Source organism: Mercurialis annua, linkage group LG5, assembly GCF_937616625.2.
Source record: "Mercurialis annua linkage group LG5, ddMerAnnu1.2, whole genome shotgun sequence".
NCBI lineage: Eukaryota > Viridiplantae > Streptophyta > Magnoliopsida > Malpighiales > Euphorbiaceae > Mercurialis > Mercurialis annua.
In genome coordinates this window covers 51,733,062-51,746,228 of record NC_065574.1, presented here as the reverse complement: position 1 = coordinate 51,746,228, position 13,167 = coordinate 51,733,062, and the positions used below count along the sequence as shown (strand labels likewise).

The 13,167-nt window shown below is 32.1% G+C and overlaps 1 protein-coding gene across 1 annotated transcript; it reads left to right on the top strand.

Moving 5' to 3' along the window:
* Positions 1-9,573: 9,573 nt before the first annotated feature.
* Positions 9,574-10,741, top strand: LOC126682038 (MLP-like protein 328). The gene is made up of 2 exons (XM_050377596.1): positions 9,574-9,762; positions 10,442-10,741. Exons 1-2 carry the CDS (start codon positions 9,582-9,584, stop codon positions 10,723-10,725), a joined length of 465 nt encoding a protein of 154 aa, XP_050233553.1. The 5' UTR covers positions 9,574-9,581; the 3' UTR covers positions 10,726-10,741.
* The last annotated feature ends 2,426 nt before the right edge of the window (positions 10,742-13,167 follow it).

Below are 13,167 nucleotides of genomic sequence, written 5' to 3'. Positions count from 1 at the left end.
GTTGACGACTACATAGAATTTAATCCATATGATCCTCTCGTCATCTTTCCACGTGACTTTCTCTTTTTCATTTCTCAATAACTCTTATCAAGTTCCTTGCGACATACGCAGGTTATCCGTACTTTCCTTAACTCTGTTTACTTTAACTAACTTCTTATTATCCATAATCTACTTTTGCGTCTTTATACTTTATCATATACGTCATGTACCTTTAGCAATCCCTCGATCGTACGCAGGAAATCAGTGGAATATAGTCCTACTGGTAGCATTTTTGTGAAAAGGAGCGCATTTGCTTCCTAACCTGATCAGAGCCACTCGTGTCTGACCATTGGCTATCTCTGCATCCTCCCTCAGATTGTGATATTTCCGTACACTGGACCAGAAATGCTCACTCCGGTACTCCTTGACATCAGACTCGTCTGATAACTCTTCTTCCCCGAAGTCCTCTTCTTGAGGATCTCTTTCTGGGAATGTATCAAACAAGTTTGATCGTGCCTAATACATCTTAATCCTTCAAGGATCATAGTCAATCTCCTATATTGATCACGTCACTCTTTATTTGATCTAACTTGAAGTCTAAGGCTTAGCACTTCACAAGCATCCATTACATTTGTACCTTGATCTTTCCCGATTATCCTTAACCGGAACTAATAGTCGAAAGAATTTCCCAAATCGGGTCACAAACTTAGTTCATGTTATTTGGTCTTTCACTGCTCTAATTGCATGCCGGAACTAATCATAGGTTGAACCTTTCATCGACATCTTTATCGACATTACTGTTTGTCCTTCATCTGCTCGATGTGTACGAGCATCTTACTTTACTTCCCTAGTGGATCTAGCATACCGCTTCATCCGTCAAACTCCTTTAGTCTCAACTTATGTATACAAACATCAAATTTCTATAGGTGTTCCTTTCTTCACGTTGATATTATCTTTATATCCATCGTCCATTCATTGGCACACAATTCCTTATATCAGTTGCTTTTACGGCTAACTGATTTATAATGACGTTGGATTACTGCGGCACTCCCGATGCCTGTATAATCCCACTTTATTTTGCTAGGTTCCCATTGACCTTCATCTCGTTTCTGGCCTTCACTGTCCAATAGGACTAGGTTGCGTTTGCTTTAATTACCTCGATCTTCTTCTCGCGCCTCATATACTTGTTGTGCAGCGGCACACGTTCGCGCAGCTCTTTGTTCATAGTATAGCGATTATATAAAGGAAAACTGATAAATTCCTTAAAATATCACCCTTACTAATCATCACGTCTAATCGCTGTCCACGTACGTTGGACTTTAGAAACGTCTCCTCGCTTTTTACCTTCTATGATACGTCTCTTATTGCTAGTCTTCTGAGTGTTCTGACTCATCATAGACTAACCAATTGCCAAAACATATACTCGCGTTGTATATGTTAAACGCATATTACTATCGTAGCTATAAGCATCTATGTTGACCGGATTCAAGAAAATCAGTGTCCCCTAGATTTTCTTGATTACGTATCGCCTCTTAAGTCTTGCGAGCATTCCACTCACATGGACTTAATCAAACATCATGGGTATCAAATCACATCATACATGTTCTATACATTATTAATCGGATATAAATTATTACCCGAACACATTTACTATTCTGATCGTACACTAGTCTGTTTAATCAAGGCTGAATTCAATAACTAGAGGCACAAATCCTATGTTTCTCAATTATACATATTCATTCGTCTCATAGCCTTAATCACAGCTTGCTCGCGAGCACTTTACTTCCGTCACAGAGTTCTGGTCCAGGTATACTCACATTAAAAACAAAACTCTTTGAAAACTCTTTCAAATAAAACAACTCATTTGAAAATTTCATTTAAATCTTAGCAAAATTGTGCACTAGGGTGATGACGTCTCTCATCCCCAAAGAGTTGCCACATCTCACCTCTTTGTCTGAACATAATGCATATGATGCATGTCCTATTAATGCATGTATTGATGTATGTAGTGATGCATTTCTATCAATGCCGTGGCAATCATGTATTTCTATATCGGGTCTAGGCACAATTATGCTTTCAGAATCGTTAAACAAATAACTTTTAAAAGTTATAAACTTCGAGTTTTGTAAGTTCTCTAGACCTTTAAACTCTGCTTCTGGAAAGTTCCTCAACTTCTACAACTTTACATTCCTTCTTCACACTCTTTCTGAAATTTCGATCGATCGAGTTCTATAGCTTTTCTCACGCTATCTGATACTAAACACCCATATATATGACATCAAATCACCATCATATCAATTATATTCTATTCATAGGAGGCAATACCTCTCCTAGAAACTTCATTTCAAAAAGCATATCATATATGTCTGTCTCATCAAAACAATATATACGTATATATCTCGTATATACGTGTCACAAGAAACAAGTAAGCATTTCACAAATCAACTTATCATACTTATCTCAAATTAAATCAAACTCACGACTTGGATCAGACAGACTCAACTCTACAGCTGCAGTAGTTCCAAGGTAATTAAACCGACAAAACACATATTAGCAGAGGTAACTGGACCAACTGCTCTGATACCACAATTGTCACGACCCAAATTATTGAGTCGAGACCGGCGCTAGGGAATGGGAGTGGTAGCTCCAAAACCCGTAGCAAGCCTAAAACCGTTATTAATTTTTCGCGAATTAAAACATATTATTATATATAAAACGTTTTCAGACATCTTCTTTAAATAATATAATTCAAATATCGAAATATTGTATTCCTTTCCTGGAAAACGTTTGCAGCACAATTCCTTAGAAACCAGGGTCTTACCGAGCGATATCTCATATCCAGCACCGCCCTGTTTCTGATCACAAACATAACCAATTCCTCTCAAGGCAATTGGTACTCAATTCAAACGGATAAAACATCATCTTTATAAATGACTTATTTATAAAATTATGTCAGAGTTTACTTTTCAAATACCGTTTGAAATCGAATCACAGACTTTATACTGACACCTATTGACTACTGCAGCTCTATAAAACTCATACTTTGTGTGAGCCAAAAGGGCTGCTGACACAAAGGAGATGGTCTGTCTGATACGACTTCCACTACCTGCAAACATCAAAGTGAGGGGTCAGTATTTGGGAAATACTGAGTGAGTTTGCATTTACTAACAGTATTACATTAAAGACACAGCATCGCATTTTAAGAAAATGATATTATAAAACATATAACATGTATTTGATCCGTACGAAACTAATATCCTAGCATGCGACACATCTCTTAAACAATCATATATCATTCAACCCAATCGTAAATATCAATTGCGAGTCCAACTCGCTGGTGGCCCAGCCACTAGATACGGGGACTTCCAGGCTACACCGTAGCCGAGTTCACTCTGCGTATCTAAATCATAACCCAATCGTAAATTTCATATTCATCATCAGCTTCCAGCTGGGTTATATCAATTCATCACTCATATGCAAACATACTAGACCGACTCGGTACTGGTGATCACACAGCCTATTGACACCCAATAGGTAGCTAGTTTCTTCGGATCGCATACTAGTTCTCGTATATAGAAATTAAGTGAACATATAACATTTCAATCAATTATAGGTAATGCGATGCATATAAACAATATACGTATATATATATATGAAGGTAACTTTTATACTAATAATACGCGAAAGTAAATTGCCACTCACAGTGACCGCTATTCCTTATATCCAAACGTAAGCTCCTGGAGACTGGTCCGTCAATCCTCGTCGAGCTTCTTGGTTCGTTATACTCGTAGTCCGTTACATCTATCATAGGATTCTATCGTTAAAACATATATTTAGAGAATCCTATTCTTAAAAACTGCACTAGATACCTAACACGACAAAAGCACGAAACATAACCGTCGTGCTCTAAACATATCTTTCTCTGCAGATATCTATTCATATCTTGATTACTTATCATGCTAATGTTCATTGCTATAATTTCTTTTTTTTTTTTTGATAATTTATAATTTCTTTATTAATATTCATTTTAAGACATTAGTCAGAGTTCTACACCCGTATCATGCCATCGGAAGCCAGTTTTCGCTCCCGGAAGTCCCAGGGAGGTCACAATCGAAGTAGGGCACGTCGTGCCAGCTTGGCACATCGTGCCCTTCATTTTTCATGAAGGGCACGACGTGCCCTTCACTGGTGCACGTCGTGCACCCCTGGTGGTGCACGTCGTGCACCCTTGTGGTGCACGTCGTGCACTTCTGGTAGTGCACGTCGTGCCCACTTCGGGTACGATGTTTCCGACATGCTCTAGACCATTTTTGAGGCCCCAAATCATCCAAAACTCATACCAAGTTGCATCTAACTCATATAAACACTTAACTTATCATTTTACACCTCAAACGTATCAAGAGTAACTCGATTTATATCCGAACGATTCAAACGTAACTTTTCAAATGAAACAGCCACTAACTCAGCAAATTTCACCATCAAAACGAAACTCTTACCTTGATTTGAGGCTGTAAAATGATAGAGGATCCTTTTCTCGTTCCGTGGCCGCGAGAATCGCTCAATTCCGAGTCCGAACGAAGGAGTTATGTCGATTTTAAGTTTGATCGCGTTACGAAACTATGTCGCACGTCGTGAGACATAGTCGCACGTCGTGCGACACCCCTAAACAGGACCAAACATCATCTCGACATGCTCCCGACATCCCTAACTCATTCCGACATGTTTCTACATCAATATAACACAATATTCAACTCAATAATCATCAAAAACGTCAAAAACAACGTAATTACGGTTGATACGATTCGATCTCGACATGGCAGCCCTATATTCTTCAATTTCAGCAACTAAAACGTCAAGCTTACCTCGATTTGAAGCTCAAAGATGATAGAGAATCGAATTCTGAACGAATCGATATAAAGAACTCGCGATTTGGACGAGAAACGGTGAAACGGCGACGGATCGAAGTCGATCGCCACATTTCTCTCGTCTGTTCTTTCTTTCCTCTTCTGATCTTAACCTTTCCTTATTCTTAAGGAATTCATATATATATGTTGGCTAATTAACCACTTTCGTCCTTAATTTCTTTAACTTAAACCAATTCTCTTTTAAACTTTCTAATTTAACCAAATGGTTAATTATTCACTTTAACTCAATTACTTACGTATTATTTATATTCCAATAAATAATACTAACACAAGATTATTACTTTCCGTCAATAATCTTTCAATTGCTATTCTCGAGGCTTAATTGGCTAATTTACAATTAGGTCCTTGAACTTTACAAAATTGCAATTTAGCCCAAAACGCATCCGCGTCCAGATTTTAAAAGGTCTCCGATTGAATCGAGACTTTTACCACATATACTATAAAACATTTCGCGGACCTTGGCGATATAATTTACATTTTAAGTCGTAGTGGCTAAATTACCACTTTAGTCCCTGTACCTTATTTCGAGCTTTTCTTGACATTTTTCCTTCTAATTCCAATTCTAACTTTAGAATTGAAATATAATATTAAGTTTCTCGAAAATTATTTCCAATATCGCCACCCTGGCGAAACAGGACTGGACACGTAGTCCAATTAAATGCTTCAATGTTTTGGGGTATTACAAAAGGGTAGAAAAAGCCTCCAATTTTATATTAATTAAATTTTAAATTAAATAGAATTAATTAATGTTTTAATAAAGGTTAAGTAGAGTTAAGGGGTGTTTGATAACCCAATTTACTACTTAAATTAATATATTAAGCACTTAATTGTTTTAAGTTAGTTTGATAATTCAAAAAGGTTCAACTTAACTTATTCGGTTAAGCTAAAAACCACTTAAAATAATAAGTTAAAAATTTTGACTTATTTTTTTTACTGAAAACATTAAATTATTAAATATTAGTTTTATCATTGAATAAATTTTTTATCCTTATTATTTTTAATTATTACTCACAAAAAAATATTTATCTCACATATATTATTTTATTTTTTTAATATCACAACGAGTGTATTATATTTAGATCAGCACTTAAAATTGCAAAGTACAATATTTTTCATTAGAAATATTTTATTTTCTATCTTTACTTTTTTTTTTATAGTTTATATGCCTTTTATTTAATATTTCTGCTTTTTAATATTATTTGAATTTTCGTTTGTAATTGATGGAAATCGAACTGCACCATAACTATAATAGAAGCAAGTCGTACAGTATCTACCCTTATGGGAATGACTTTCTAGCGGTCCTAAAGTCTTAAATTTTGTACTCGTTTCGGATAATGATTTAATGAAAGAGATTTGCATTAAAAAGTGTATTTTACAACGCAGTTATTTCTCTTTACGTTTTATGATTTATCGTTTATACAAAATGGGGAAGAAGAAGTGTATATAGAAAATAAAATTAAAATGGTAATAAATCGTTTCTACAATAAAAAAAATGTTATAATATTTAAAATACAAAAATAAAAATAATATTAATAAGAGTTCGAGCCAAACCAACCAACGACCAACTAACCACCTAGACGATGCGCGTAAGTGTAGTGGTTTGGAAAAGATTTATCTTTATTCCACTCATAGAAGTGAATATCTCTTGAGGTCTAAAGCCTTTTTGAGAAAGTTCATCACTATAAATTCAATGAAGTAATTATTCTCAAGCAACGAAGAAATACATCTAACATAAAAAGCACTTGGACTGTACAAGAAAAATTCAAACCAAACAGGACAAAACAATTTAACCAAATCAAAACAAACCAAACCAAACTAAATATTAGGATTTAGAAGATTGTTGGTTTAATTTTAGTTTATAAAATAGAAAAAAACTAATTATTAGTCAGATTTACGGTTTTAAAAACTATAAACCAACATAAGCCATAACAGACCAATATATATACATATATACATATTTTTATAAAAATTATAAATATTATAACTTAAAAATAAAATTTTTATCACTATTTTTAAAACTGTACTTGATAAAATAATATATTTAAATATGATGAAATAACTATTATTATTTATAATTTTAATATTTGTATATTTATTATCGATTAATAAATATTATATTTTTATAATATTAAGATATCGTATTAATAAAATGTAAAAATTATAATATAAAAATTTTATAATTTTTTTATTTGTTAGTCATTATTATAATTTGTTACGTAAATATAATATTTATTTTCATGATGAATAAATAATTTTGAATTATTAAATTTTTTTATTTTACACGATGAATAAATAATTGTTCGATGATGTTTTGAACTAGTTTCAAAGAAAACATTATCAAACCAAACCAAATCAATTTTGCTGGTTTATAATCTGTCTAATCTGATTTTGGTTTAGAAATTTGTCAATGCAATATAATTGGTTTGAACTAAAATATCACTGATAAACCAGTCAAATCAAACCATATATAGCCTGGAAAAACACTTTCAGTTTTTTCAGAATTTCACTCAAATCCAATAGGTTCATAGCTCAAGTCGGATGTGTACCACAACCACGTAATTAACCCTGAGAGTCACTGAACTTTTTATTTTTTTTATTTCAATCATTAAACATCAATATTTTTCTTTTTTTAACTAAACTTTAATTGTTTTTCTTTGTGGTTCTTACCAGCTAAAAATGCTTAGATGGTAAACGAAATTTATTTATTTTTACCTGAAAATTTGCCATGTATGCGTAATTTGTTCTAAAACCTCATGTCCAAAATAAAATAATGCATGTTTGATAGATTTTCAAAGTAAAACTAGCAAATTCCAGCCGCTCCCACATGTCAAATTCCGGTTATCATTTAAATATTTTTAGCTCGAAAAACTAAACTGAAAGAAAAAGTTCAGTAATCAAAAAAAATAAATTGTGATTGAAATTAAAAAAATTCAGTAACTTTTAGAATTAATTACCCACCACAACCAAAAAATGGGGCGACAGTATAAACGATCATCAATCTAATATTAACATTGCTTACACCAAATTCATTCTCTTTTTTAACAGTAATTTTTGTGAGAAATTTTGAAGATTTTCTTTATGAGCAAATAACTGTGAGGCCTTTCACATATGTTATAATTCACAGTTTAGTACTCTTATTTGAAAATCAAACCATTTGATATCTCATATTAAATTTTACAAACAATTACAACTGTTAAATCTGAATACCAATCAGTTAACGGAATTAAAAATGAGGTACCAAACCGTTACCGGAATTAAAAATGAGATACCAAATTATTAACATAATTAAAAAGTGAGGTAGCTAGCTAATCGTTAACACAATTGAAAGTGAGATACTTAATCGTTTGAAAGCGAATACGAAATTATTAACGGAACTAACATAAGCCTCTAATTGTTAATAGAATTGAAAGTGACGTATTAAATCGTTTGATTTTCAAATAATAAGTATCACATTGTAAATTGTGATATACGTGAGGGGTTTTAGAGTAATTTGTACTACTTTTATGTGTTATAATTTATAGAAAATTACATTATATATTTAAAAATGGAAAATAGTTATAACATACTGATGATTTATTGAGTTTGAAAAAGATGTTGCAAGATTATAAAAATACGTATTTAAACTTTCAAGTTTCCAAAAATAGATTTTTCACTTTTTAGAGAAAATTATTACATTATATACTTAAAATAGAAAATAATTATGACATACGGATGATTTTTTGACTTTGAAAAAAGTGTTGCAAGATAATAAAAATGCGTATTTAAACTTTCAAGTTCCAAACATATATCTTTCACTTTTTAATTTAAAGATTATGTCGAAAATAAATGGAATTACAACAAATAAATCAAATTATATAGAAAATTTAAAAATCAAATATATTCTAACACTTGATCTATTTTGAAACGAAACGAAACAATGTAATACAAATTTAAGGACAAATCTTGATTGTGCCACGGAGGAACCGTTTCGTTTTTACTGGTCAGAAGGTGAAGGCCTATAGTTCAGTAGCCGTAAAATATTTTGACCCATTTAAATTCTTTAATATTATTAATTAACAATTAATTACAAAAATAAATTAAGAATAAAGTTCATAATAGGTATTCAGAATAAAAACAATACATACTAAAATATAATGGCCTAATGGTAAATTATATCCAAATTTTTTACGGATTGTTGATATTTTATTCAAAGATTTTAATTTTTATAATTTAGCCCAGTTTTAACATTTTGTTGCAATAGCCATTTTATCCAAATATTTTAATTTTCTAAACTTTTCACCTTAACACAATACATATTAGGTTCGTTTGTCTTTCCGATTTTTAGCTTCAAAATCGTTTTTTTTCTTCAATCATAAAAAAATTTAGAGAATTTACCATTAGATTTTAATGCTATATTTGATTTTTTTTCATATTAGAAGGTAATTTTTAAAATTCTGAAAAATAGATTTTGCTTATTACCGTATTAATTTATAAACTCAACTAAAAATAGAAATAATTAAATTGATGAGGAAAAATTGGTTAAAAATGCAATAAAATGTTAAAATTAAGCTATTATTACAGTTTTAATAAAATTACAACAATCTGTAGAAAGACAATGCTGCTAAGCTTGGCTGCTATATAAAGACAATGCTGCTACTGAAATCTGCACCAACATCAGTTAGATATTGGTAGAAAAACATGGTTCAGAAACTGGAAACTGTGTTAAAACTCAAGTCAAGTGCTGAGCAATTCTATAGTTTATGGAAGGATCGAGTCTACGAGGTGCCTACCTATACCCCTTCCAATGTTCAGGAAGTTGATCTCTGTAAAGGTGACTGGGGGATTTCTGGCTCCATCTTGGCCTGGTATTACACCATGGGTAATATTTGTACATAATATTAATCACGATTTCTTAATTAAAAGGGTTAATATTAATTTCTGCTTTTTATAAAACGGTTAATGAATTATAAAACAGTAGCCGAAATACTATTGTTTGCAAAACATTAACAAGCTATAAAAAGTTAGGAAACGGCTATCATATTATAGGATTGATAGAAAAAGTTGTATAACCATACAACAAACCGGTAACCATTTTGTAGAAAAACTATAGTTTGATAACCATTTTGTAGAAAAACTATAGTTCGATAACCGATTTATAATCTTATAATATATCTCGGTAATCATTTTATAAGAAGACTATAGTTCGATAACCGTTAAAATATTAATATAGGTTGCACGGTTTTTTTTACGCTTATGATTTTAAATCTCCATTTTTCATGATATTATGCATGAATCAGACAGCAAACATCTTGAGCAGTTTTACAGATATAAAGACTTGTTTCAATCAGGATTTTATTATCGACATTTGTTTTTTGATAAATGGAAAGGGGGAAGCGCATGTCGGAGTAATTAAACTCACGATTTAACAGTTTGTTGCCAAGCATTTATAGCGTTTGAGTTATAATTTATTGGTTACTATTGACACTTAAATCTTCCATTTTAGTATTAAACATGTATCAAGTAGTAATCAAATAATGTTGTAATGAAATTAATTGCAGGTGGGGAAGAAGGGGTATTCAAAGAAAAGCATATAGTGGACGATGAGAACAAAATAGTGGCTACGATTGGTCTAGAAGGTGAAGTATTCAACATGTACAAGGTCTATAATCCCATCTGGGAGTTCATTCCTAAGCCAAATGGCTGCAGCTTGGCCAAAATTACTCTTGAATATGAGAAGCTAAATAGGACTGTCCCTGTTCCTTATAATTACATGGATTTTCTTATCCAAATCACTAGAGATAGTGATGAAGGGCTCATCAGGGAATCTGATTGTCAAAACTAAGTAAAACTGTGAGAGACCAAATATATTTGTACTATATAGAAGTTTGCATTGCATGCATAGGCATTTCAGTGTTTGAAATGTTTTTATATTTAGTTGTGCAATTAAAATGAGTATATATGTTTAAATAAAAGGGAATTAAGATCTTGTTGCTGCTGTTCCCCTGGTTTGGCTGATTATAATTATCATATATATGTTGTTCTTCATATGAGTTTGCTCATTTTGAGTGATGATATGAATTTGCTTTTCAATTTCTTAAATCGTGACATGGAATGTATAGAGTACCCTTTGCATTAAAAAGCTGTGTTTAAGCCTGAAACGAAAGGCTGCATAGACTTCTTTGTAGATCATATTTTGGCGGAAGGTATAAGAAAATTCTCCGAATTATTTAGAAAGAGCATATAAGCTCTATAGGTTTATCTTGGCCAGTTAGGCTCTTAATGTTTTTAAATGGTAAAAGTAAACCTGTAAACTTGAAAAATTAAAAACCACATAAATAACCAGATATGTGATGGCCTAAGTGTTCAAAAAATAAACTATAGGGACTTCGGTGCTCTTTTCAAAATTTTAAAAGGTTTTTTCTACAATGTTTTAAAACATTAAAGGTGCGGAAAAGAAAAAATAAAAGAACTTATTATGTGTAGGGATGGTAATGAGGTGGGGATTTCCCGTTATTCATGGGGACTCGCCCTAATGGGGCAAAAAAATCCGCATCAATTATCTCTATGGGTATGGAAATGGGAAAAAATCATTTCTCATCATCGGGCGCATGGAGAGGATGGAGAGTATAGTCCCCACCCCATGGGATTCCCATCCCCATCTCCATAGGGATCCCTATTCCCGTTCCCACCCGATTTATATTTATATATTTTACGTTATATTATAGTTATTAATTATTTATAATTTTAAATAATTTAATTTAATTTTTTATTAGTATATATTTAGATATAATATCATAAAAGGTAATAGTGTTTTCCATAATTAAAAAAATTCAAATATTTTATAAAAATAATAAAATTATTTATAAGTTTATAATAAATTATACGGGGAATTGGGAATTCTCATAGGAATGGAGAATCCATAGAAATGGGGACGGGGATGATTTTATCCCCATTTATTAAAAGGGGATGGAAATGGGAATTCCTCATAGACACGAGGACGGGGATGAGTTTCTCATCCCTAACCGGCCATATTGATGTTCCTAATTATATATTCTTTCTGAATAATTTAAAATAAATTTTTGTACATTTAAGCTAATTATATTTTATGTCCTTTTGGTTTTATTCGACATGCTGATAACCTATCTTAGTAATTAAATTTATATTTTTAAAACTATACCTCGTTTGGCAAATGTATCATAATTTAAATTTCTGTCAGATTGACTATTTTTTTTATCTTTATCTAATATATCCACACCTAATTTAGAGATGACATGACACAATTTTATACAAAATTCATTTGGGTATATACAATATTGCGCCACACCAGTTAAAAAATAAGCATAGATATATTTGACCAGGTGCCGATTTATCCTTAGGTTAGAATAGGCTCCACATCCGGCTAGTATCAAAGATTTATTAGAAGTAAAGATAAAATTAGAAATTAGAAATAAGCTTGTAGAAAATTCAGAGATAGAGGAAGGTTAAGCCTGAATTGTTTTAAAATCAAAGGTGGATTGGGTTTCAAGATCCGAACTAAATTGGTACACACCCATTACAGGACATAAATTAATTCTACAATTAATATGTACACGTAGGTTCAAACGGGATCCAATTATGAATTCAAAAGAAATCGGAAACACGAAAATCAATCGAATCAAAGTCCGGAGGATCTGTAATTGGTTTTGGGAAGGGGGAAAGGAGAAACTCGGCGCCACTAGATGTGGCAGAGGTGGCACTGCATAATGGCGCCGGCGGCCCTATAAACTGGAGGCGGCACTAGTTTTGGCTTAGTCTAGGGAGCACTTTTCGGGTCCTGGAAACATGCAAAAACAACTCAAAAATACATCAAACGCACAAGAAAATATTCTTGAATGTAATGGAATTAAAACATGATGTCTAATACTAAATTAAATACCCTAAAACTTGAGTTTCTAAGATGATTTTATAGTTATCATGACAAAAACTACTAAAAACACAAAGACATGAGAAATTGTACCTAGCATGCATTCTAAGCAACGAAATTAAATGGAATCTGGATATGTTGTATACAACATGGCTAAACAGCCGTAAACATGCTTCTGATTAATTTTGCATGGAAATCATGGTAAGAATACTAAAAAAACAATTATGACAGTTTAGGCAATTTCAACAATTAATGGCGAAAATAAACAAAGTAATCTAAGCATGTGTTCTAACATACAGAAATCAACAATTAGAGCATAAAAACAGCAAAAAAGGTGATAAGAGAGTTATGGGTCCTTAGAAGTACCGTTCCGAGTTTCTG